Raw genomic sequence first — 26,417 nt, forward strand, 5'->3', positions numbered from 1 at the left:
GACAGAAGCCTGTTCCTGAGGGCTGTTCCTGTATTAACTGCTGTAAACGCAGTCGAGGCAACATACCAAACCCTAACCCTGACCTGGGCACCTAATCCCAGCCCTAACCCTTTGAAATCACAGGCCATCCACTGACCCTTTAAACAAATTTACCTTTGCCCAAACCTAATCCTAATCTGATGCTATGATATTTTGGCCTTGTCATAGACGTAACCATTATTCTAATCTTAATGCTGAACCCAGATTATTTTGCAGACCAGCCTCGAAAGAAAGTGAAGATGAAACCAGAGTAGAGTAAACCTTTGAAAGCATACAGTCACACAAAGGCATTGGGTAGTCATCGTAGATGGCATGCATGTAAGGTGACCCATAAGGAAACCTTTTGGAGGGCTTCTTACCTGAGAGCTTCAACGACTCCGTTCTTATGCACACAGGTCACTTCTCTGGTCTGGTAGCCGACCTGCAGGTCCCAGAACTTTCCTCCCAGGCGGTTCTGACGGTTTCTGTTCCTCTTCTTCTTGATGAGCTCTCTGGTCTCCGGATCCTTCACCTTCCCCCTCTCCCTTAACCTCTCCCGGACCTTCTCTCTCATTTTCTCCTTTTTCTCTTTGTTTTTAGCCTTTTTCTGTCGTTTGGGTCTGTCTGCCTGTCGGGATGGCCTGTCTGGTTTCCTGTTGGCCCTGTCCAGTTTTCTGTTGGGTCTGGACGGTTTGTGTCCATCTCTGGATGGTTTCTCACCCTCTTTGGACCTTTTGTCTCCTTCTTTGTGCTGTTTGTCGCCCTCAGTGGACAGTTTGATAGCCTCTCTAGATTGTTTGTCAGCCCCTTTGGATGTTTTGTCACTCTCTCTGGACTGTTTGTCGCCCTCTTTGGAGAGTTTATCACTTTCCTTTGAGGGTTTGTCACTGGGTGGTTTATCAGCTTGTCTGGCTTGCCTCGGCATGGGGACAGAGCAGAGCCCCCAGGGTCCCACCCGGAGGCTATAGAGGCTCTCCTCTCCCTCACAGAGCCCCGGCTGGCACGTCTGAAACTCCGTCAAGTTTGGACAGGCTTCCCCGCCAAACAGTGGCGGAGCCAGAACAAAGCGTATCCGGTTCTGTAAGCCCATCCCGCAGGTTTTAGAACAGTGAGTCCACAGGCTGAACTCAGATACCACACAGTCCCGTGGACAGGGGATAAGACAGGCCTGTTCCAGGCGTGGTTTGGGCTCAAAGTATTCACAGATTGCATCTTCTGCAGGCTCGCCATTCGCTTTCTGGACACAGCCCACCTCACGGGTCTGGATGCCCTCCTCTCCCCGGGTACACACGGCGGGGCGTTGCACGCCGGCGCTGCGCATCGACACCGGGACACACTGGTTCCAGGCGCCAAGCTGCCAGTCGTAAAGATCTTTGTGCCAGTCGCACACTCTGAAGCAGCTCTGCTGGTTGTCTGGCCGTTCTGTCTGGTCACAGTTGGTGTGCAGCGTAGTCCAGCCTTCAGAGTGGGCACACCATACCGCCCTGCTCTGGCTGCCGCCGGGTCCACACTCACTGCCCATACAACGACCCCACGGACCTGTAGAGAGGAAGACAACAGAAAGGTCAAGGAAAATCAAAATGTATTATAACCTTGTTTGTAAAAGTCAAACAATCAGACAACATCCGCCAGGCTAGCCAAACATATTCAGAAGGGAACATCAAGTTATTATGCAAACTGTCGTTAACATCCGACGACAACGTCATGCAATGCACCATTTCCCCGTGCTGTAAGGGAGTATACCAACACATCCAGGTTTACCTCCAAATAGCGTGGTTTAGATCATCTGAATAAACGTTTCATAAACATATCATCTGAATGCTTCCTTGTCCCATCGGTTTCTGTCTTTGTTGTAGAGATATCCGCATGTTCCGAGATCTCAGCAGTTCTTTTGATGAGTGCAACATTATCATAACCAATACCTTAGACGTAAAGTAAAACCAAAGTCGTAATAAACTCAAACTATTTTTAACAGGCAAAAAGCCCAATCGAAATAAGATTAAATCAGAAAAAGCAGATTATTTATAGTTCTAAAGTGCTTCTAAAGATAACACTACTGCCTTTCTAAATCAAGTAAGTGCTTCCCAGTGCACTACTGTGACAGCACTCTCACTGGATTTATGAGAATGTAATTATAGTTCTAAGTAAACATCAATTTTCAGCACAAACCCCTGTCAGGAGTGCAGCAGATGCAGAGCCAGAGCAGCTGAAGAGTCAATCAATACAACATCAGAACTCAACTGATATGAAGAAGGGCCTTGCGTATCATTAGTCTGGTCTGCTGTTACCAGACTGGGAACCTTTCCTTTGGGTTGACTTATATGGAATGGGCTTTTATTTTGTATGTTGTGAAAACAGGGAATGCAGGTAGTGTCAACAAGAGGCATGTGTGTCGATAAAGTTTCTCCATTGTTTGGAGTGAGTTCCAGTCAGAGAAAGACCAATGGCCCGCTGTGGTTTTATTTGGTCTAGTTCTCGGTACGTACGCCAGAATCGCTGCACATTTCAACTCTGCTAACTCCTCCAGTTCGTCCAGACTCTGCAAACGACTCACACACTAATGAGCTTCTCCCATGATCACTAAATAAACATCTTACCATCACAAGATGCAAAGCTTGCTGCACTAATAATATCACAAAACCATTATTCAGTTATTGAGAAAACAAATCTGTTATATCCAAACCAAATAATAAGTATTCCACACTCTCAAAGAAAACAAAAGAGAAATGACTTTCCATAACATAAGCCTTCCTAAAGCATAAAATAATAATGATAAAAAAATAATTGACCTGCTGGTGGCGCTAGATAACAATGTCGGGGGGGGGGGGACCAAAGTCACTAGAATTCATCCTTTGGGAACCTTAAATATCTGACCAAAAGTCCACGTCAATCCATCCAATAATTGTCAACGTATTTTCAAAACCAAGAATGTCGACCTCATGGTGGCGCTAGAGGAAGAGGAAGAGAGAGAGGAAGAGGAAGAGAGAGAGGAAAGGGAAGAGGAAGAGGAAGAGGAAGAGGAAGAGGAAGAGGAAGGGGGTCCTGATCTTGAATGTGTGTACAAACCTTCATGGTGATCCACTGAATGGATCCTTTAAAACCAACTCGCAGACGGCTGATAAAGTGGCTTAAAAGTGGAATTTCATCAAAACCGCGATTCCAATGCTAATGTGTGTGAAACAGTGTGATCTGCTGGGCGATCTAAATACTGTACAACTCCAAGAGAGAGGAGCCGTAAAGAGAAAGTGTGAGCTGTAACCGTCTATCACTACACAATAGAGTAATTCATTGTGCTCAGAGTGAAAAGTCAGCGTCTGTATTAAACTGTGCTCTTCACTCAATAAAGCTGAGATACAGCAATGAAAATGTCAACGGAGGAACCGGCAGGCTGAATTAGCTCACAGCTGCAGGCGGCGTGTCTGGATCAATACCAATCAATAGAGGTAGCAAGAAACTGCCCCAGACACCAGAGACAGCTGCAGTCACACATCTGGCATCTCTCACCGGCTGCCATTATAATACACCACAGGAAGAATAGGATATCTGAGGCAACATTTAATACACTGTCAGTGATGAGAGGGAGAGGTCAGTGATGAAAAACAACAGTATTGATTGTGTAATTAACAATAAACTGTAGACAAAAGGCTCCGTGCTGCACGGCTAGCAGACATCTGGGCCGGGTATTCATCCCGTCTGCAGCCCTCTAAAGAGGCCAGCGTCTCTATAAAGTATTACCTCCCTGGCAGGCCGGATTGTCTCAGCTCCACACAGGTGTTCACCGTAATTTATGAACATGCCACTGGATGACACGGTTATCTGTGGGCCGACTGGGAGCGTAGAAACTAAATGAGGACGGCTGTACTCACGCTGGCCTACATCGCCCATCACCCACTGAGAAGAGCCAGGAGGCACGGAGGGCACTGTGCCAATGAGGAGGGATGACACACGTCTAGTCACACCCCGCCTCCATCCTGATACTACAAACACCCATCAGGAACGACACTACTATACGGACCACATTTATCTAACCAACGGTCTCTATTCACTGCAGAGAAAGGAGAACGCAGCCGGTCTGGAGCTCCACCAGAGGTCAACTGTTCCTGTCACATCCTCAGAGAGTTAGCTGAAATTAAACTGCTCATTATACATTAAAAATTAATTAAATTAATTCATTTGAATTAAATTACCTAATAAATAGATCATTAAAAAAAGTAATGAATTACTTTACTAACTGCTCAATAGCTAAAGTAATTAGTTGCATTAGTCTTTCATTATTCAGACTTGTCAAACAACTTCACAGCCGGCAGTCGTCCGGTTATAGAAAGACAACTAGAAGACTAGAAAGGATCTCTTGTTGTACGACGTCACTGGCTGCCACCTTCCGCGGATCTTTACAAACGTATTCGTGTTACGTCAAAAACAAACGTAATCTGCAACAAGATGCGTTTCCCTCCAGTCAGAATTGAGGATGCAGTTTAGTTGAATGGGAATTAAAGACAGCACTGCCTCACATCAGCACCATTAACGTACTTAAAGTAGCTTCTGCTGAGACCACCGGAACAAAAATAAGAATACAAGCCGGCCTCCGTCACACTGCCAGCAGGTCATACAGCCAGATTAGACCCTTGGCTGAACCCCATCACTCTTAGCTACCGTTGCTACGTCAGCCTAGCTGTCCACTCTAGTGAGGCATGTATGTAGTTCCCAGTGATAACAGCGTGGATCTACTGAGCAACATCTTTACTAGATATGTGAAACAGTTGGTACTTGATCTTAGACAGGAGCAGCTTTCATCAGCAGCTGGCTGAGGCCTCAAGAAGACTTCCGGTTGTCCTGGACACACAAAGTGTCACACAAAACTCAAACACTGACCCCGACTGTCACACAAAACATCATCGTCTGCTTTCTAGGTTTTAATTTCATTTGAGTTACTTGCTCAGCAGATGGATATAAATCAATAGAGTGAAAAAGGTTGATGTTTGAAGGAAGTAAATGATGTCTTTACAGCTGCAACACACTTTAATATCCACTATTGAGAGATAAGAGCTGACGGGCCACAGGGGAGGAGAAAAAAGCATCTCTTCTTGATGTTTCTCAACGGGTTTATCTCCTCCGCAGCTCGCCAGCACAAGAAAATTGAGATCTGTGTGAAATGATTTCACTCCCCAATAATGGGATTGCTCTTTTTGGACGCACCCTACGCTGCAACCCTCAGACCTCCCACCCGGTCTTCCTCCCGTTTCTCCCATGGTGCCAAACACAAGATTGGCATTGGCATTTACAGGGATAATGGAAACCAGTGTGAGATGTGCATCCCACCGGTGGCTTTTGGATGAAAAGGCGAGATAAATGAGAGCAGCAGCAGGCAGTCAATCTGTATTCATATGTTGAACACATGTCTATGATAAAAAGACTCTGAAAAGGTCAGAATTCACCATTAACTACCGGATGCCCCCGTACGGAGCCAGTATTCCCATAACACAGTGGAATAAAGAATTATCATTCCAGCTGTAAATCCATAATAACAGACCTTCTGGAAGGATGAACAGACAGACAATGATTGAATCCTTCTTTTATGTTGAGAATGTCCTGTCTTACTGTAGGAAACATCGGCTTCATGTACATACAGAGCTCCGACAACAGAGTCCTTGACCCACTGACCCGGTTCTGGATCACAGAGTTGCTGTCAAGCAAACTGCATGAGCTTGATTTCCAACTAGTGTAGCATTTAGTTACGCTACTCCGCTACATGCTACCCAAACAGGGATATGCAGGTAAAGCAAAGTGTCTGCCAACACTGACAGTGAGACAGGTATATTTACCACGTTAGCACAGGTATGCTGTTTGTTACCATTCTAAACTGGGGCATTATACCATCTCAAGGCCTCATATTCTTCCTCCAGTCTTTACCAACCTAATGAACCTAATGGCCCTAAATGGCCTCCGCCAGCCTGTGGTGCTTCTCTGTGAGCATTACACACTTCTTCTTCTTCCTGGCAGCTTTCACAACATTAGAACAGCCGAGCCTTAAAGGCTCAAGGGGAAGCAATATGATAGTGATATCACTGAAGCTAACCCACTTATCATGTCTCTCTGCAGCCTCTCCGTCTCTCTCTTATTCTTCTCCATTCTTCCTGTAGGACTTCGTCCAGCTGCACCTTTCTTTTACTCTCATTTTCTTGATTTCATCATCATTTCTTTGTTTTTTCCACTTCGTTCCGTGTCACCTCACACGAGACACTGCTGATCAGATTCTGATGAAACCAGAAGAGATGATGCGTCTCAGTGTTTGTCAGGGTTACTGAGGTTACAACTATAGGAGGTGCTAAATTATTTTGTTGCCCTTTGATTGATGCACAGATCCTGGAGGAATGATGCATCTCACCGGGTTAAGAAGCCACCTCTCTCGTCTCTTACTCTGTACACTTTTACATTAGCACAGTCAATGTGTTCTCGTCATATACTGATGTTTTGTCAGACCCCTCCGCTTCACTTTTCGGTTGCAGTAAACCTGTGCTTAATGTTGTGAATTAAACAAAAACACTTGCTTAGGTTCAGGCAACAATACAGTGTATTCTCATGATAAGTTCCTCTTTCGTTTATTTTCCTACGAATGTTCAGCAACATGTGTCAGTTTCCACGCGTTACATGCATACAGTCTTTTAAAAATGTATGTGACCAACATATAACGTTAGCAAGTGCATATCAGCTACATCACCATCTTCATCGTATCCCAGCTGCTGGGCGATCTCAGGCCATATATTGCCCTTTATTTGGTTGTTGAGGTCGTAGTGTTTGTCGTACATTATTGGGTGTTGAGAAGGGTATGACCCATTGTTATTTCCAAACACCAATAGTTCAAAAAACTGTCCCATTTTACCGAAACCCATTTGTCCGTTAGCCCGAAAAAAAACGCTGATTGTTCCAAGGCCCCGAAAAATACAAAATACAAACAGAAGCACATGGCTAATTATTATGCAGAATGATGGCAATCAGTTGGAAGAAAGGATTTCCATGGTCAAACATATTTACGCATATTTTTATAGCCAAGATGAAAACTACTCAAATCAAATTGAGTTTGTAATCATTAATAGGTTATTAACATCTGGTTACACAGATGTATCAGCTGCCAAGCTAGTAAAACATAATTGAAGCTGTATTCATGTTTTATGTTAGCAAACAAAGTATTGTTTCCCTTTGCTAAGATCACAAAGGTGCATCCTCTCGTTGAGTATTTCTGTTGTAAATACTCATTTCTCTTCAGTGGGAACTCTGTGCTGTCACAGAAGCTAGTGACAAAGTGGCCTCATAAGACATAAAGCGTCTCTCTGCTCAAGTCCTCAGCCTACCTGCAGCTTCCAGGCATGGCTTTGTTTAAAAGCTCGTATTTATGACATGGCTCTCTCCCAGATAATGACGGTAGCCTAATGCACGATGTTGCTGTTCATCAACCAGGAGAAACTAGCGGAAGAACAGAGAAGGAAGATAAGACATTTAACCCTTTAGGAACCCCTTTTTCTCATAGAGGACAAAAACACCTAAAGAAAAATAGAAGAAACAGAACCCTGTTTCAGATGTACCCACGTTATTGTAGGCATCGCCTCACTTGTGAGAAACAGTGTTTGAAATCATCCCATTTCACTGCAGCTCTCGCTCTGTCTGTCGGCTCCGATCTTCACCTCCTTTATTTCCCCGTCTGTTTCAGGGTGAACTGCTTTCAGCTCCGCTGTATTTCAGCTCCGGCTCAGTGCGTCTGCTCTTTGATCTGCAGACGCCAGAATCAAAAGAAGAGCTTGTGCAGAAATGACAGGAGAGTGGTCTGTTTGGTCCTGGGGTCACCAAAGACCCCCTACCAGCGTGATTGAAGGTATAGCATGAAAGCAGATCTGTTTCAACAGGATTTCCCAGCATCATCCGTACGAACAGCAACAACAGCGCAATAAGACCGGATTTGGTCAATTTGTAGGACCCAGACCTCACATGGTGAGGGCTTTATGAAGCATTACAGTACATCACGGAAGCAGTGGACGCTAATCCAAAGACAATACGTGGTGTTTAGAGAGTGTTTAGTTGGTAACCTAAGAGCCTGGTGAGAATAGTTGCCTTGTATTGTAGTTCTATTAGATAAAGGTATGGAGAAGCACCAGAGGCTCAAACAAAGCAGCGTTCATGCATCTTTCATAAGGCTTGTCAGAAGAGCTAAGCCATCCCTTTCAGGAAGGGACATTACACGGCTCATTTGGGGTGTCGTGCTGCTACATGGAAAACAGCTTCACTACAGCAGAACGGAGCAGACTGCTGCTGCTTAAATGCAGCGTTTGGCTCTCTGGATACGGTAACACAGACCTGAAGCACAACATGAACAGATGGTACCGACTGGTTTTCTTCTGTTCTGTTGTTTTGCCCAGGTCAGACATTTGTATGACCAGCAGCTGTCTCTTTTCGTAGATTTGAAACTCTTATAGATGAATCCATATGGATTCAATCAGCTGCTGATAGCAGGCATGTTGTTCATTCAAGCATGAAACCAATCCAAGCAGGTATTCAGTGTTTACTTGAGGTTTATGTTAGCCGACATGGAAAAACCTCCTTAATGTCACAGTCGCTGCTTTCACATTTTTAGAAAAAGGCCTGCAAGAATGTAATACAACATTTCTCATGCAAAAGTCAATTTAAACCAACATAAACATGTTTGTATGGCCAACAACCAACAATCTGCTTCTTAAGGTCAGCCTGTATGCTCACACTAAAACCAACTATTGGATGGGTTGCCATAATATTGTGTACAGACATTCATGGCCACCAGAGGATGAATCCTACTGCCCTGACTGTAATTTAGCTATATCCCTGCTTCTACTCATATAAAATGTGATTTACTGTTAAAACCAACCAGGGCAAGAATTCATACCGTTGCTTTCGTCCCTCAACCAACGCTTACTTCATCTACTTAGCTAGCATTTCCTGTAAGCCAGCATGCTACATTAAAGATTGGCCTTAGGCAACTGAGTCAACAAAACAATGAGTCATTAAAACTGATAGATCATCAACTAGTGAGTGTTTTACTCACCAGGGTCAAAAGCAGCTTTTACAGCTGTGACTCATGAAGAGTGACTTGTGCGCTGCATGCTATCGTTGGCACAAAACTTATTCCAATTACCTTAGTACTTGCACTGTCATGGCATGTCTTTCTAAAAGACAAACCCAGACATCCTTTCTCTGAAGGTGTTAACGTTCTTCCAGTCTCCTTCCGTTGAATGAGTGTAGAAGTCCTCGTAGCTCTTAGAAGTAATCCTACCGCTGCTACTACATTCATTTCCACCTTCTCTTACCAAGACTCAATTTGTTCTGTGGCTTACTCTGACCTTTAAAATGTCATTGTTGAAAAGAAGAATAATAATAAAGAAGAGAGATGTTCTACTGTTACAATAATAAATCTGTTTCCAAACACGTTGAAGCGGGAAGCAGAACTATAATGAAACATGGGAAGAAGTGATATATCTCCTTGTAATGTTTTGAGGATTAATGCTAGAACACTAACAGGATAATGTTGCCTCACAATTCACCATTTAAATCACAAGAAAGCAGCCAGATAAAGCCAATCTCAAGCTGTATACAAATCTATAAGCATTTATGCTATCAAGGAACAAAGGCTGTCTTGTAGACCCTGCAGTGATTAGCTGAGACTGTTCTATCTATATAGATCTATATATATAGATCTATATATATACAGTATATAGATCTATATATAGATCTATATATGGAGCAATACTCTAGTTGGACAGATGTAACTTTGGTCCCCACACTGACCAACTAAAGACTTCCAGGAGGTTTCTGTAAATGTGAGTAAAGATCGAATCATTCTGCTGCTAACAAACTCAAACAACCAGCTACAGAGTTCCTGGCAAAGATACGACTGAATGTCTAATGAACATATATCTATGCTGCTGTTTTCAATAGGTTAGAAGGAAAACGGAGACTGATCGTGTGTGGACTAAAATACATTACATTGCAGTTTGTCACATTGTTTTCTGGACACTTAAATAGTTAATAAATTGTGTTTTCTTGTTTGTATAGAGTATTGGTGCAGTTACTTCATATCACTACTAACAACCTGTCAACCTGTGTTCTGTTTGATTTCTATTCAGGAGGTCTAATGGAACAAATCCTGGAGAAAAGGAAAAGAGTTTTTCTGCTCAGAGTTTGAATATTTTTCAACCTTGAGCCCTGAAAAATGTGAAAAATGTGGAAAATGTGAGAAATGTTTGTCAGATAAACACAAAGTGTAAAAGTAGATAGTCAATAAAAACAAGTATAAACACTGTGATCAGATAGTTCTGGTTTCATGTGTTGCTCTTTTAGTGAGTGTGAATTGTATGAACTGACCGTTTAAGACAAGTCAGCGAGCTACTTTTAGCTTTGAGGGCGTTCAGTTCATCGTACCATCGGAGACATCGTACCATCGGAGACATCGTACCATCGGAGACATCGTACCATCGGAGACATCGTCTCATTGAGCTTTTAAAATGACTTGTTCGGTCTGCTGATCGTAGAAGACGAGCAGAGGGCAACAGGTTCGCTGTGACTCATCGGTATGACACCGATACCGTCTACATAACACATCAGTGTGTCAGTATCCAGACTACTGCAACAGGAAACACATGCTAGTTCTCAGACTGAAGATGCCCCGATACCGTCTACATCACACATCACACATCAGTGTGTCAGTATCCAGACTACTGATCCCTCCAACAGGAAACACATGCTAGTTCTCAGCCTGAAGATGCTGCGGAGAGATAAGAGCACTTTTATCTCAAGTGTTTTTAAAAGGATTAATTACACACTGCCACCCACTCACAGCCACGAGAAAACACACACATGATTACTGATTGATATTCATGCAGCAGCAATCAAATATACTAGACTGGTTCATTTTACAGAGCTGATGCTATGCTAACCATGCTAACCATGCAGCTGCTACATTACCATTCAGAGAAACCGGCCCTGCTCTCTACCACCAAATGTCTCAGCTTTATTCATCTAAACTACATATTTCATATATATATATATATATATATATATATATATACCAACAAACACGGTCTCAGGTTACAAGAGGCAATCCAGAATACTCTGGAGGGCAAAGAAAGGATAAAGCCTCTTTCCCACAGGACATAAAAACACCCACTAACATCTGGCTTTGGTCTTTAGTGGGAAAGGTTACAATCAGCATTCATAAGTATAGATGTATAATACATATATAATAGATATATATAATAGTATATATGATAGACTAGAGACTCTGCAGTAGATATTTATCGGCTCCAGCTCCGATCGGTAAAGATGGAAACATGAGAGAGGAGGAGACGTCGTGCTTTCATCGTCATCTCAGCAACAAATCCCATCCGCCTCTGCCGAGCAGCTCCAACATCGTTCCAAATTATGGAATAAATATCAGATATTAAAAAGGAGTAACCGCCCTGTTTTACAGCCGTTTGTGACGTTACACTGCAAGATGATTGTGAGAACGTGAGGAGAGAAATAGACATTAACGTAACAGAATATTGATTCAGATCTGATCAGCGCTGTCTAGTTTCACCGTTTGATCAGAGTTCAGAGTGATTGACAGCTGCTCAGAGACGGCACACTCCAGATCAGCTCTGACTGCTTGTTCTCCTCCGGTCTGTGAAATCTGGCAGATGCCGTTAGGAGCACCGGAGGACATCGAAGGACACCAGAGGACACCGGAGGACACAGAGGAACAGGGTTTTTTCCAGATTACCTGTCTCATGCTCTACTGTCAGGATGTAGTGACCGTTTTATAAAGATAACTCCATCTCTCCCCGCTGCAGCTTTAAGAGTAGCGTTCGGCTGCTGAAGAAGATCCTTCTGTAAATGGTCCAGTGAGCTGGTTCCAGGTTCTAGAGGGTTGGTATAGTGACATGCTGCTGATCATGCCTCCACAAGATGAAATGTTTAGTAGTTCAGGGTAGATGAAGCCAGACAGCAGTGAACCTCCGTAGCTCCTCAGTGAGACGGACATGTTATCAGGCTTGCTCTCCATTAACACACCAGCTGACCGTGCCTGCTGTGACAGCTTGAGCTCACTCCCTGCATGCTTCTCCTAATGATAGAGAGTGCCATCCCACCCCCCCACCCTGAACACCACCAGACCCCAGATGTTAAGAGTTTCCTCTTTGTTCTTTACGTTGGCGAGCGTGCACACCGGCACTGTGACCGAGAGACGGATAAAACGCACCATCAGCTCTGAAATTAAATTAAAATGATTCAGCTGCTGCTTTAACTGGAATGAATGATGTGCAGCACCACTAAGGAGCTGTCAGATAGGAACTGGTCTGCATAGGAATCTAAAAACTGATCATATCTGCTGATATAAATGTCCTCCAGGTGACCGCAGGCTGGCGTTTTCTTTGGTGCATTTGGTGTTGCCGTGCTGACGGACGAGGACATGAAGAACCATCACGTCTTTGAGTGGCCACCGACCTTATCGAGACACCTGAGGGCCCGACTGAGGTTGATCTGAAAAGGCTGTTCAGTGAGAAATAGCAGCCCCAAGGGAAGAAGAGGAGGAGGAAGAGGAGGAGGAGGAGGAGACACATAGCAACTGGGTGGAGGAGGAGAGGACGAATGGCATCGCCACGGTGACTCTTTCTCACAATCTGCCCTTTAGATGAAAAGGCATCAGTCAGCCAGGACCAGGCAGAGGAGAGGAGAGGAGAGGAGAGGAGAGGAGAGGAGGAGAGAGGACAGGAGAGGAGAGGAGAGGAGGAGAGAGGAGAGGAGAGAGGAGAGGAGAGGAGAGGAGAGGAGAGGAGAGGAGAGGAGAGGAGAGGAGAGGAGAGGAGAGGAGGAGAGAGGAGAGGAGAGGAGGGGAGAGGAGAGGAGGGGAGAGGAGGGGAGAGGAGATGAGAGGAGAGGAGAGGAGAGGAGAGGAGGAGAGAGGAGAGGAGAGGAGAGGAGAGGAGAGGCTGGGAGGCTGAGAGGCTGAGAGGCTGGGAGGCTGAGAAGGCTGAGAGGCTGGGAGGCTGGGAGGCTGAGAGGCTGAGAGGCTGGGAGGCTGAGAGGCTGAGAGGCTGAGAGGCTGGGAGGCTGGGAGGCTGAGAGGCTGGGAGGCTGAGAGGCTGAGAGGCTGAGAGGCTGGGAGGCTGAGAGGCTGGGAGGCTGAGAGGCTGGGAGGCTGGGAGGCTGAGAGGCTGGGAGGCTGAGAGGCTGAGAGGCTGAGAGGCTGAGAGGCTGAGAGGCTGGGAGGCTGAGAGGCTGAGAGGCTGAGAGGCTGGGAGGCTGAGAGGCTGAGAGGCTGGGAGGCTGAGAGGCTGAGAGGCTGAGAGGCTGGGAGGCTGAGAGGCTGAGAGGCTGAGAGGCTGAGAGGCTGAGAGGCTGAGAGGCTGAGAGGCTGAGAGGCTGAGGAGGCTGAGAGGCTGGGAGGCTGGAGAGGCTGAGAGGCTGAGAGGCTGAGAGGCTGAGAGGCTGAGAGGCTGAGAGGCTGAGAGGCTGAGAGGCTGGGAGGCTGAGAGGCTGGGAGGCCTCCAGCGAGGCGGTCAGGACGCCACTAATCCACTGATCTGATTATCAGACTCTGCTTGGCAACATGAGGAATACCAACAGTGGCCTCTGTCCATGCCCTGCTCTACCTGCTCAATCTACTCTACCTGCTCTACCTGCTCTACCTGCTCTACCTGCTCTACCTGCAATTATCCAAAATCACCCTCTGGCCCAAAGATTCTGTTCTCCGTACAGTTACCTCAACAGAATGAATGAATTAATTCATGTATAAGCATCACAAATGCATCAAATGACCAGTCATTGGGTCACATACTAATCCATCATAGATATACAGTAGATCATGTACATGATAGAGCTGTAGATCATAGATATACAGTAGATCATGTACATCATAGAGCTGTAGATCATAGATATAGAGTAGATCATATACATCATAGAGCTGTAGATCATAGATATAGAGTAGATCATATACATCATAGAGCTGTAGATCATAGATATAGAGTAGATCATATACATCATAGAGCTGTAGATCATAGATATAGAGTAGATCATATACATCATAGAGCTGTAGATCATAGATATAGAGTAGATCATATACATCATAGAGCTGTAGATCAGTGTTACTTCTGTGTGAAGAACTGTGTTGGCGGCCGTTAAACAGTGAACCGTTTATTTAGGAAAGAATGTGAATGTGGAATTGTTTCATAAACATTCTATATTATTATTGTTCAATTTTATTTATTATTGGGAGTATAACAAGTGTCCGTAGAAACAGACAGGTACGGCTGGTCAAAGCTGAACTGTAACTAATGTCTACAACAAACAGTTTGGTTAACTGTTTTCTCTTTTAAATAAGATGGACTAAGATGGACTAAGTTGGACTAAGATGGACTAAGATGGACTAAATTGGACTAAATTGGACTAAGATGGACTAAGTTGGACTAAGATGGACTAAGATGGACTAAGATGGACTAAGATGGACTAAATTGGACTAAATTGGACTAAGATGGACTAAGTTGGACTAAGATGGACTAAGATGGACTAAGATGGACTAAGATGGACTAAATTGGACTAAATTGGACTAAGATGGACTAAGTTGGACTAAGATGGACTAAGATGGACTAAGATGGACTAAATTGGACTAAATTGGACTAAGATGGACTAAGTTGGACTAAGATGGACTAAGTTGGACTAAGATGGACTAAGATGGACTAAGATGGACTAAATTGGACTAAATTGGACTAAGATGGACTAAGTTGGACTAAGATGGACTAAGATGGACTAAGATGGACTAAATTGGACTAAGCTGGACTAAGATGGACTAAGATGGACTAAATTGGACTAAATTGGACTAAGCTGGACTAAGATGGACTAAGATGGACTAAATTGGACTAAGCTGGACTAAGCTGGACTAAGATGGACTAAGTTGGACTAAATTGGACTAAGCTGGACTAAGTTGGACTAAGATGGACTAAGATGGACTAAATTGGACTGAGTTGGACTAAGATGGACTAAGTTGGACTAAGCTGGACTAAGTTGGACTAAGCTGGACTAAGATGGACTAAATTGGACTAAGATGGACTAAGTTGGACTAAGTTAGACTAAGCTGGACTAAGTTGGACTAAGTTGGACTAAGTTGGACTAAGCTGGACTAAGATGGACTGAGTTGGACTAAGTTGGACTAAGATGGACTGAGTTGGACTAAGTTGGACTAAGATGGACTGAGTTGGACTAAGTTGGACTAAGTTGGACTGAGTTGGACTAAGCTGGACTAAGTTGGATTAAGATGGACTAAATTGGACTAAGATGGACTGAGTTGGACTAAGTTGGACTAAGATGGACTGAGTTGGACTGAGTTGGACTAAGTTGGACTGAGTTGGACTAAGCTGGACTAAGTTGGACTAAGCTGGACTAAGTTGGACTAAGATGGACTGAGTTTACTCACAACCTGTTTCTGACACTTTTTATTGATGTGTCCGTCTTCTCTCCAGATCTCCAGATCTCCAGATCTCCAGAATGAACTGGATGAGTACGATGTTATTATTGCTGATAGGAATGTTGGCCAAAACTACTGAACTGTGATAAACTGCAATCATCCTTTAAAATAAGAAGTTGTTTGCTATTCTGAAAATGTAGTTTATAGTTCTTGGTTTTACATTTTCAGTTTGGAAGAAGGAGTTCCAGCGACAGCAACATGACAGGAAGCTCTGCAGGAAATCAGACTGAAACTATCCCAGAGGTGGTTTCTCTGCTTTATTGACCTGAGATCTCCTGAATGATCCTGAATCCCTCCATGCATGTTGTTGTTTTAGTGCACATCAACTATTCAATAGTTCAACTAACAATTTACCAAAAGCTGCCGACACAACACACAACAACTGTTCTCATGTACATGAAGGTCCACATGGTCAATAACAGCAGGTATCTGTTCTGTTCAGTCTGCAGTCAGTATGAGGAGATCATTAGCTGAGCTGAACCTCTGGTTGAGAACAACAACCACTTTTACATTTAAACATTGATAATAATAGATTCCAGACTAGAGCATGTAGTAGTGGGGGACAGACAGACAGACAGACAGGCAGGCAGACAGACAGACAGACAGAGAGAGAGCTTCTGCAGTCTGGAGAGGAACAAAGGGTGGTAGGATGACGGGGGGGTAAATGTCACCGGGACGGAGGACGGAGGTGAGACGAGACAAAGGATGAGGCGGGTGAATGGTGGATGGTGTGGGGTGGTGGGGGGGGTGGGGGGGTGGATGGTGGGGTGGTGGGGGGGTGGATGGTGGGGGGGGTGGGGGGGTGGTGGATGGTGGGGGTGGATGGTGGTGGTGGATGGTGGATGGTGGATGGTGGTGGTGGATGGTGGTGGTGGATGGTGGGGGGGTGGATGGTGGTGGTGGGTGGGTGGATGGTGGGGGGGTGGGGGGTGGATGGTGGGGGGTGGTGAATGGTGGGGGGTGGATGGTGGTGGTGGATGGTGGATGGTGGATGGTGGTGGTGGATGGTGGTGGTGGATGGTGGGGGGGTTCTGCTCACTGAGAGACTCAGGAACCTTCCTTCTATCCAATCACAATATAATAATATTAATTTTACATGAATGTATGTTTGATTATTTTTATTTCATTTTAGAGATTAAAACAAGAAAACTATAATATACAATATATAATATACAATATACAATATACAATATATAATATACAATATACAATATACAATATACAATATATAATATACAATATACAATATACAATATATAATATATAATATACAATATACAATATACAATATACAATATATAATATATAATATACAATATATAATATATAATATATAATATACAATATATAATATATAACATATAATATACAATATATAATATACAATATACAATATATAATATATAATATACAATATACAATATATAATATATACAATATATAATATATAACATATAATATACAATATATAATATACAATATATAATATACAATATACAATATATACAATATATAATATATAATAAACAATATACAATATACAATATACAATATATAATATATAATATACAATATACAATATACAATATATACTATATAATATATATTATATAATATATACAATATATACTATATAATATGTACAATATATAATATATAATATACAATATACAATATATAATATATAATATATAATATATAATATACAATATATAATATATAATATACAATATACAATATATAATATATAATATACAATATATAATATATAATATACAATATACAATATATAATATATAATATATAATATATAATATACAATATATAATATATAATATATAATATATAATATACAATATACAATATACAATATATAATATACAATATATAATATATAATATACAATATATAATATATAATATACAATATACAATATATAATATATAATATATAATATACAATATACAATATACAATATACAATATATAATATATAATATACGCTATATTTAGAATATTTGTATGGCTTTATCTTTGAGCTCTTTCCGAGGTAAAGTGGTGAAAATATTCTAAATATAGCAAGTACTTCCTGATACTGTACTCAACTGATACTCTAAACACACACACACATGACATTATCTCCCAACTCCACAAACCACTCAGACATCTTTAAGATGGAGGAACAAATGAATCAAACAATCTGACTGCAGACGCAAAACATACTTTATAACTCCATGTTTCTGACGGGACGAGGCCGATAGAGCTGAAGATCATCTGTGCTCTGAATACTGATGATCAGTAACTGTGTAACAAGGTCATGAAGATGAGCTGCTGAGCATCGCTGCTCTGAATCAACATTAAACATTAAACCTCCTAACAGATCTGAATATTCAGCAGCCCGTCTGCCTGAGAGGTGGAGGTGAGCACAGCAGGGTGGAGGTGAGCACAGCGGGGTGGAGGTGAGCACAGCAGGGTGGAGGTGAGCACAGCGGGGTGGAGGTGAGCACAGCGGGGTGGAGGTGAGCACAGCAGGGTGGAGGTGAGCACAGCGGGGTGGAGGCCATGATACGAGGGGATTCCCTGCATGGGTGGAGACACCGACACCACCCAGCACCACCCAGCACCACCCGACACCCCCAACAGCACCCAACCACCCAACATCTCCCAACACCACCCAACACATCACCCACACATCACCCAACACCAGCAAACATCACCCAACACCACCCAGGGGCTCAGATACGACACAAAACAACTATTTGTCCAGAGTGGAGTGTCTCTGAATCCAAATCTTCTCTGACATGATTTAAAACTCAAGGAGTGAATCAGAGTTCATCAACGAGCTACAGACGAGGACGGATTTGTCAGTCTCCTCTCTCCTTCCTCTGATGGAGCTTTAACTCCCGTTGAACTGTTGCTGATTAGAAAGAGAGAGAAGGTGAATGTTGAGAGACGTTGAGAGGTCTGAAGATGCTGAGAGGCCTGAAGACGCTGAGAGACGCTGAGAGGCCTGAAGACGCTGAGAGACGCTGAGAGACGCTGAGAGGCCTGAAGACGCTGAGAGGCCTGAAGACGCTGAGAGACGCTGAGAGACGCTGAGAGGCCTGAAGACGCTGAGAGACGCTAAGAGACGCTGAGAGACGCTGAGAGGCCTGAAGATGCTGAGAGACGCTGAGAGACGCTGAGAGACGCTGAGAGGCCTGAAGACGCTGAGAGACGCTGAGAGACGCTGAGAGACGCTGAGAGACGCTGAGAGGCCTGAAGACGCTGAGAGACGCTGAGAGACGCTGAGAGGCCTGAAGACGCTGAGAGACGCTGAGAGACGCTGAGAGATGCTGAGAGGCCTGAAGACGCTGAGAGACACTGAGAGACGCTGAGAGACGCTGAGAGGCCTGAAGGAGGAATATTCTATTGTGTATGTTTGACAAGCTCTCGGTTATTGCCGAACAAGAGAGGAAGCAGATCATGTTCTGCATTTTTACTCCGTTTAAGCGGAGCGCTCCCTCAGGCAGCACGGGGGAAGCATTTGATTGAAAAAAACATTATTTCCTCTCGTGAACTGCAGAGACTGAAGCAGTATATGAAGCAGCATCTCTCCTGGTCACAGTCTGCTGCAGAGACTGAAGCAGTAAATGAAGCAGCATCTCTCACAGTCTACTGCAGAGACTGAAGCAGTATATGAAGCAGCATCTCTCACAGTCTGCTGCAGAGACTGAAGCAGTAAATGAAGCAGCATCTCTCACAGTCTACTGCAGAGACTGAAGCAGTATATGAAGCAGCATCTCTCACAGTCTGCTGCAGAGACTGAAGCAGTATATGAAGCAGCATCTCTCACAGTCTGCTGCAGAGACTGAAGCAGTAAATGAAGCAGCATCTCTCACAGTCTGCTGCAGAGACTGAAGCAGTAAATGAAGCAGCATCTCTCACAGTCTGCTGCAGAGACTGAAGCAGTAAATGAAGCAGCATCTCTCACAGTCTGCTGCAGAGACTGAAGCAGTAAATGAAGCAGCATCTCTCCTGGTCACAGTCTACTGTAGAGACTGAAGCAGATACTGAAGCAGCATCTCTACTACAATAGCAGACCTCAGATCAGCTCTGACTGCTTGTTTTCCTCCGGTCTGTGAAATCTTGCAGATGCCGTTAGGAGCACCGGAGGACACAGAGGAACATGATTATTATCAGATTACCGGTCCCATGCACGACTGTCAGGACATAGTGACCGTTTTATAAAATAACTTGTTTCGCTCCGTTTCTACCCAAACCCCCCTCCCCCCCCACCTGATCGGGATCGCCACCAAAACAACCCAACCCCCCCCCCCACCAGCCTCCTACTGCTCAGACACAGCCTGGCCTCATAGTGATGGCTCAGTGGATCGGGGCCAGTGTGTCAGTGAGCACACACAGATGAACCGGCCTCGTACATCAGTCAGTTCATCCAGCTTTAGAAAGAGGTCATCTTTGTATCATTCACTCTAATTTTGAAGTTCAATTGAATACCTTGTGGAAGATGTTCAAACACAGAAGTAGTCTATGAGCAGCCTTTATGAGAGTGAATAGAGCTGTTTGAACATCTGTTGGATGATATCTCCTCTGTGTGTTACCATCGGAGGACAACAGTTACCTTGAAGGCACCTTGAAGTATAATGTGACACAAATGAAAGCTCATTGCCGTTTTCTACCCATCCTGCTCTAAAAGCGTCTCCTGTTCCAGTCGATGTCTGGCAGCGTACTGTAACTAATGAATTATTCAGAGCAGGGATCAGGCGCTGTTGTTCCTGGATGATGGAAAACACAAATGAAATGCAATATGACACTCGCTGTTTAAGTTCTCAGTTCAGAAGGCTGGGAATCATTTAACACACGTGTTTAAAGGATGCAGCCTGCATATGCATGCTAATATGATGCTAAGGATGGTAAGTTTAGGCTATATTGACTTGGCTTAGTGACGACCCCTCCTCCCCGCTGCATGCTACTGTATGGTACTGTATGGTACTGCATGCTACTGTATGGTATTGTATGGTACTGTATGGTACTGTATGGTACTGTATGCTACTGTATGGTACTGTATGGTACTGTATGCTACTGTATGGTACTGTATGGTGCTGCATGGTGCTGCATGCTACTGTATGGTACTGTATGGTACTGTATGCTACTGCATGGTACTGCATGGTACTGTATGGTACTGTATGGTACTGTATGGTACTGCATGCTACTGTATGGTACTGTATGGTACTGTATGCTACTGTATGGTACTGTATGGTACTGCATGGTACTGTATGGTACTGTATGGTACTGTATGGTACTGCATGCTACTGTATGGTACTGTATGGTACTGTATGGTACTGCATGCTACTGCATGCTACTGTATGGTACTGTATGGTACTGCATGGTACTGCATGCTACTGTATGGTACTGTATGGTACTGTATGGTACTGTATGCTACTGTATGCTACTGTATGGTACTGCATGCTACTGTATGGTACTGTATGGTACTGTATGGTACTGCATGCTACTGTATGCTACTGTATGGTACTGTATGGTACTGCATGGTACTGCATGCTACTGTATGGTACTGTATGGTACTGTATGCTACTGTATGGTACTGCATGGTACTGCATGCTACTGTATGGTACTGTATGGTACTGTATGGTACTGCATGGTACTGCATGGTACTGCATGCTACTGTATGGTACTGTATGGTACTGTATGGTACTGCATGCTACTGTATGGTACTGCATGGTACTGTATGGTACTGTATGCTACTGCATGGTACTGCATGGTACTGCATGCTACTGTATGGTACTGCATGGTACTGTATGGTACTGCATGGTACTGCATGGTACTGCATGCTACTGTATGGTACTGTATGCTACTGTATGGTACTGCATGGTACTACATGCTACTGTATGGTACTGCATGGTACTGTATGGTACTGCATGCTACTGTATGGTACTGCATGGTACTGTATGGTACTGCATGGTACTGCATGCTACTGTATGGTACTGCATGGTACTGTATGGTACTGCATGGTACTGTATGCTACTGTATGGTACTGCATGGTACTGCATGCTACTGTATGGTACTGCATGGTACTGTATGGTACTGCATGGTACTGCATGCTACTGTATGGTACTGTATGCTACTGTATGGTACTGCATGGTACTGTATGGTACTGCATGGTACTGCATGCTACTGTATGGTACTGTATGCTACTGTATGGTACTGCATGGTACTGTATGCTACTGTATGGTACTGTATGCTACTGTATGGTACTGCATGGTACTGTATGCTACTGTATGGTACTGTATGGTACTGTATGCTACTGTATGCTACTGTATGGTACTGTATGCTACTGTATGCGACTGTATGGTTCTGTATGGTACTGTATGGTTCTGTACGGCCCTGCATAGTACTGTATGGTACTGTATGGCCCTACATGGTACTGTATGGTACTGTATGGTACTGTATGGCCCTGCGTGGTACTGTATGGTACTGTATGGTTCTGTATGGTTCTGTATGGTACTGTATGGTACTGTATGCTACTGTATGCGACTGTATGGTTCTGTATGGTTCTGTACAGCCCTGCATGGTACTGTATGGTACTGTATGGCCCTGCATGGTACTGTATGGTACTGTATGGTACTGTATGCTACTGTATGCGACTGTATGGTTCTGTATGGTACTGTATGGTACTGTATGGTACTGTATGCGACTGTATGGTTCTGTATGGTACTGTATGGTACTGTATGGTACTGTATGGCCCTGCATGGTACTGTATGGTACTGTATGGTACTGTATGCTACTGTATGGTTCTGTATGGTACTGTATGGTACTGTATGCTACTGTATGCGACTCTATGGTTCTGTATGGTTCTGTACGGCCCTGCATGGTACTGTATGGTACTGTATGGCCCTGCATGGTACTGTATGGTACTGTATGGTACTGTATGCTACTGTATGCGACTGTATGGTTCTGTATGGTACTGTATGGTTCTGTATGGTACTGTATGGTACTGTATGGTACTGTATAGTACTGTATGGCCCTGCATGGTACTGTATGCTACTGTATGCGACTGTATGGTTCTGTATGGTACTGTATGCGACTGTATGGTACTGTATGGTACTGTATGGTACTGTATGACCCTGCATGGTACTGTATGGTACTGTATGGTACTGTATGCTACTGTATGCGACTGTATTGTTCTGTATGGTACTGTATGGCCCTGCATGGTACTGTATGCTACTGTATGCGACTGTATGGTTCTGTATGGTACTGTATGGTACTGTATGCTACTGTATGGTACTGTATGGTACTGTATGGTACTGTATGGTACTGCATGGTACTGTATGGTACTGTATGGTACTGCATGCTACTGTATGCTACTGTATGGTACTGTATGGTACTGTATGCTACTGTATGGTACTGTATGGTACTGTATGCTACTGTATGCTACTGTATGCGACTGCATGGTACTGTATGGTACTGTATGGTACTGTATGGTACTGTATGCGACTGCATGGTACTGTATGGTACTGTATGGTACTGTATGGTACTGTATGGCCGTGGGGAGACGAATGCTTGAATTTCCATCAATAAATACATTAACATTCCTAAAGAGATGCAGAAGCTGCAAATAATTCATCACAATGCAGAATCTGTCTCTCAGTACGTAGATGAACCAGGACATTATGCAGTTTAGATGTTTCTAATATTAGTCGACCTCCTTTGTGGGGTAGAAAAAGAATAATACAACAATACCCCCCCCCCCCAACTGACCTGCACCCTCCCGTTTTAAATCCAGCGTGGTAAACACTACACATCCAGTAAAGGATGGAAACACACGAGCCGGCCGTCGCTCTCGTCTCCGTGGTCAAATGGGCCGACGCTACGACTGTAGAGCACCCAGATACTGGCATTTGTGTTCTCTGCATTGAAACGGCCCCGATGGAGCTGACCATGGATGGATAAAGAGAACGGAGCTGACGGGAGAGCTAGAGACCACCTTGGAGAAGTTACAGGAAGTAGACACGTGGGACTACGTACGCTTTTCAAAATAAGGTGTTAACAAAGGGAACTGTAGATACTAAATACATATATGGAAATCAGATTGATGGATGATATTCACCAGAAGTATAAAACATTATATATGAAAAATAAAATCCCACTAATCTGTGAGGGAAATGTCTTTATTCTTTGATTTTTTTGGTTGCTGGATAATAAATGTAATCAATAATTCCTGACAATGATCCTGATATATTTGACTTCAGGACGTCTCTGACTACATACATGCTGAAAATCAAACATTTAACATATTTATCATTTATTTTTTTTATAGTTTAAGAGGCACGTTGTTGTATATGTTTCTGGCACTTTTTAAGGATTGCATTTAAATTTTGTTGTACTTTTACAACGACAATAAAGATATATTCCATTCTTCTATTCTTACTGGATTCATTTAGAGATTTTACAAAGTACGTTCCTAGAGGTGTATAATTCAACATATATATATATATCAGTCATATAGTGTATTGTGTATATATACATACTGTAAACATAGATATATATATATATATTAGTCATATACTGTATTGTGTATACAGCGGGTAAAATAAGTATTGAACACGTCACCATTTTTCTCAGTAAATATATTTCCAAAGGCGCTATTGACATGAAATTTTCACCAGATGTTGGTAACAACCCAAGTAATCTATACTTACAAAGAAACCAAAACAAATAAGCTCAGAAATTAAGTTATGTGTAATAATGTGAAATGACACAAGGAAAAAGTATTGAACACATGAGGAAAGGGAGGTGCAAAAAGGCATGGAAAGCCAAGACAACAGCTGAAATCTATCAGTAATTAGAAAGCAATCCGGCCCCTTGTCAGTGCAAATTAATATCAGCTGGTTCAGTCCCAACTGATGGCCTATAAAAAGGTGTCTCATGACCAAGGTGTCACACAAGAAACATCTCATGATGGGTAAAAGCAAAGAGCTCTCTCAAGACCTTCGCAACCTTATTGTTGCAAAACATACTGATGACATTGGTTACGGACGCATTTCTAAACTTCTGAATGTTCCAGTGAGCACTGTTGGGGCCATAATCCGGATGTGGAAAGAACATCATTTCACCATAAACTGGCCACGACCAGGTGCTCCTCGCAAGATTTCTGACAGAGGAGTGAAAGAATTATCAGAAGAGTTGTCCAAGAGCCAAGGACCACTTGTGGAGAGCTTCAGAAAGACCTGGAATTAGCAGGTACAATTGTTTCAAAGAAATCAATAAGTAATGCACTCAACCGCCATGGCCTGTATGCACGCTCACCACGCAAGACTCCATTGCTGAAGAAAAAGCATGTTGAAGCTCGTTTAAAGTTTGCTGCACAACATTTGGAAAAGCCTGTGAAATACTGGGAGAATATAGTCTGGTCAGATGAGAGCAAAGTTTAACTCTTTGGATGCCATAATACACACCATGTTTGGAGGACAAATGGCACTGCACATCACCCTAAAAACACCATACCAACAGTGAAGTTTGGAGGTGGGAACATCGTGGTGTGGAGCTGCTTTTCAGCATACAGTACTGGCAAACTTCACATAATTGAAGGAAGGATGAATGGAAAAATGTACCGAGACATTCTTGATAAAAATCTGCTGCCATCTACCAGGATGATGAAGATGATACGAGGGTGGACATTTCAGCAAGACAATGATCCCAAACACACAGCCAAGGAAACTCTCAATTGGTTTCAGAGAAAGAAAATAAAGCTGCTAGAATGGCCCAGCCAATCACCTGACTTGAATCCAATTGAAAATCTATGGAAAGAACTGAAGATCAGAGTTCATAGAAGAGGCCTAAGGAACCTTCAAGATTTGAAGACTGTTTGTGTGGAAGAATGGGCCAAAATCACACCTGAGCAATGCATGCGACTAGTTTCTCCATACAGGAGGCATCTTGAAGCTGTCATTACCAACAAAGGCTTTTGTACAAAGTATTAAATAAATATCAGTAAGCGTGTTCAATACTTTTTCCCTGTGTCATTTCACATTATTACACATGACTTAGTTTCTGAACTTATTTGTTTTGGTTTCTTTGTATGTATGGATTACTTCGGTTGTTACCAACATCTGGTGAAAATTTCATGTCAATAGCACCTTTGGAAATATATTTACTGAGAAAAATGGTAACGTGTTCAATACTTATTTTACCCGCTGTATATACATAGTGTAAACATAGAGATATATAGTGTATTGTGTGTATATATACATAGTGTAAACATAGATATATATAGTGTATTGTGTATATATACATAGTGTAACCATAGAGGCAACACAGTGTATGACCAAAGACAAACAAACATTACTGGTCACCGTGTGTCTCCGTCATTGTGAAGAGCTGTCAGCTCCTCTCTGTGTCTGCCAGCCAGCCTGGAGGGCACGTTGTTCAATAGAAGCTCCATGCTGACATGTGGGGGGATGGGGGTCCAACACACACACACACACACACACACTCTCACAAACTCACTCATTATGAAGACACGTGCAGCAAAATTTAGCAGTGCATAAAATGACTACGATGAAGTGTAACCAACAGCAGACTGTTGAAGCCTCTTCAGTAACTGGGGTCAGATTACAGGTTAAAACTGTATTTCTGATATAAACTATGGGCCTCATGATGTAAAGATATAAACGATGGGCCTCATGATGTAAAGATATAAACGATGGGCCTCATGATGTAAAGATATAAACGATGGGCCTCATGATATAAAGATATAAACGATGGGCCTCATGATATAAAGATATAAACTATGGGCCTCATGATGTAAAGATATAAACGATGGGCCTCATGATGTAAAGATATAAACTATGGGCCTCATGATATAA

At 43.1% G+C, this 26,417-nt stretch overlaps 1 protein-coding gene across 2 annotated transcripts in view; it reads right to left on the bottom strand.

Annotated features, from left to right (window-relative positions):
• thsd7aa (thrombospondin, type I, domain containing 7Aa) overlaps window positions 1-26,417 on the bottom strand; it is a 143,087-nt gene that overhangs the window by 79,749 nt on the left and 36,921 nt on the right. For both annotated transcript variants that reach the window (XR_005210309.1, XM_037795193.1), the window contains exon 2: window positions 399-1,557. Coding sequence is in view for 1 of the 2 variants with exons in the window: in XM_037795193.1 (XP_037651121.1) it covers window positions 399-1,557 (1,159 nt within the window). In the remaining variant the exon portion in view is untranslated. The remainder of the gene's footprint in view (window positions 1-398; window positions 1,558-26,417) is intronic.

Source organism: Sebastes umbrosus, chromosome 15, assembly GCF_015220745.1.
Source record: "Sebastes umbrosus isolate fSebUmb1 chromosome 15, fSebUmb1.pri, whole genome shotgun sequence".
Lineage (NCBI taxonomy): Eukaryota > Metazoa > Chordata > Actinopteri > Perciformes > Sebastidae > Sebastes > Sebastes umbrosus.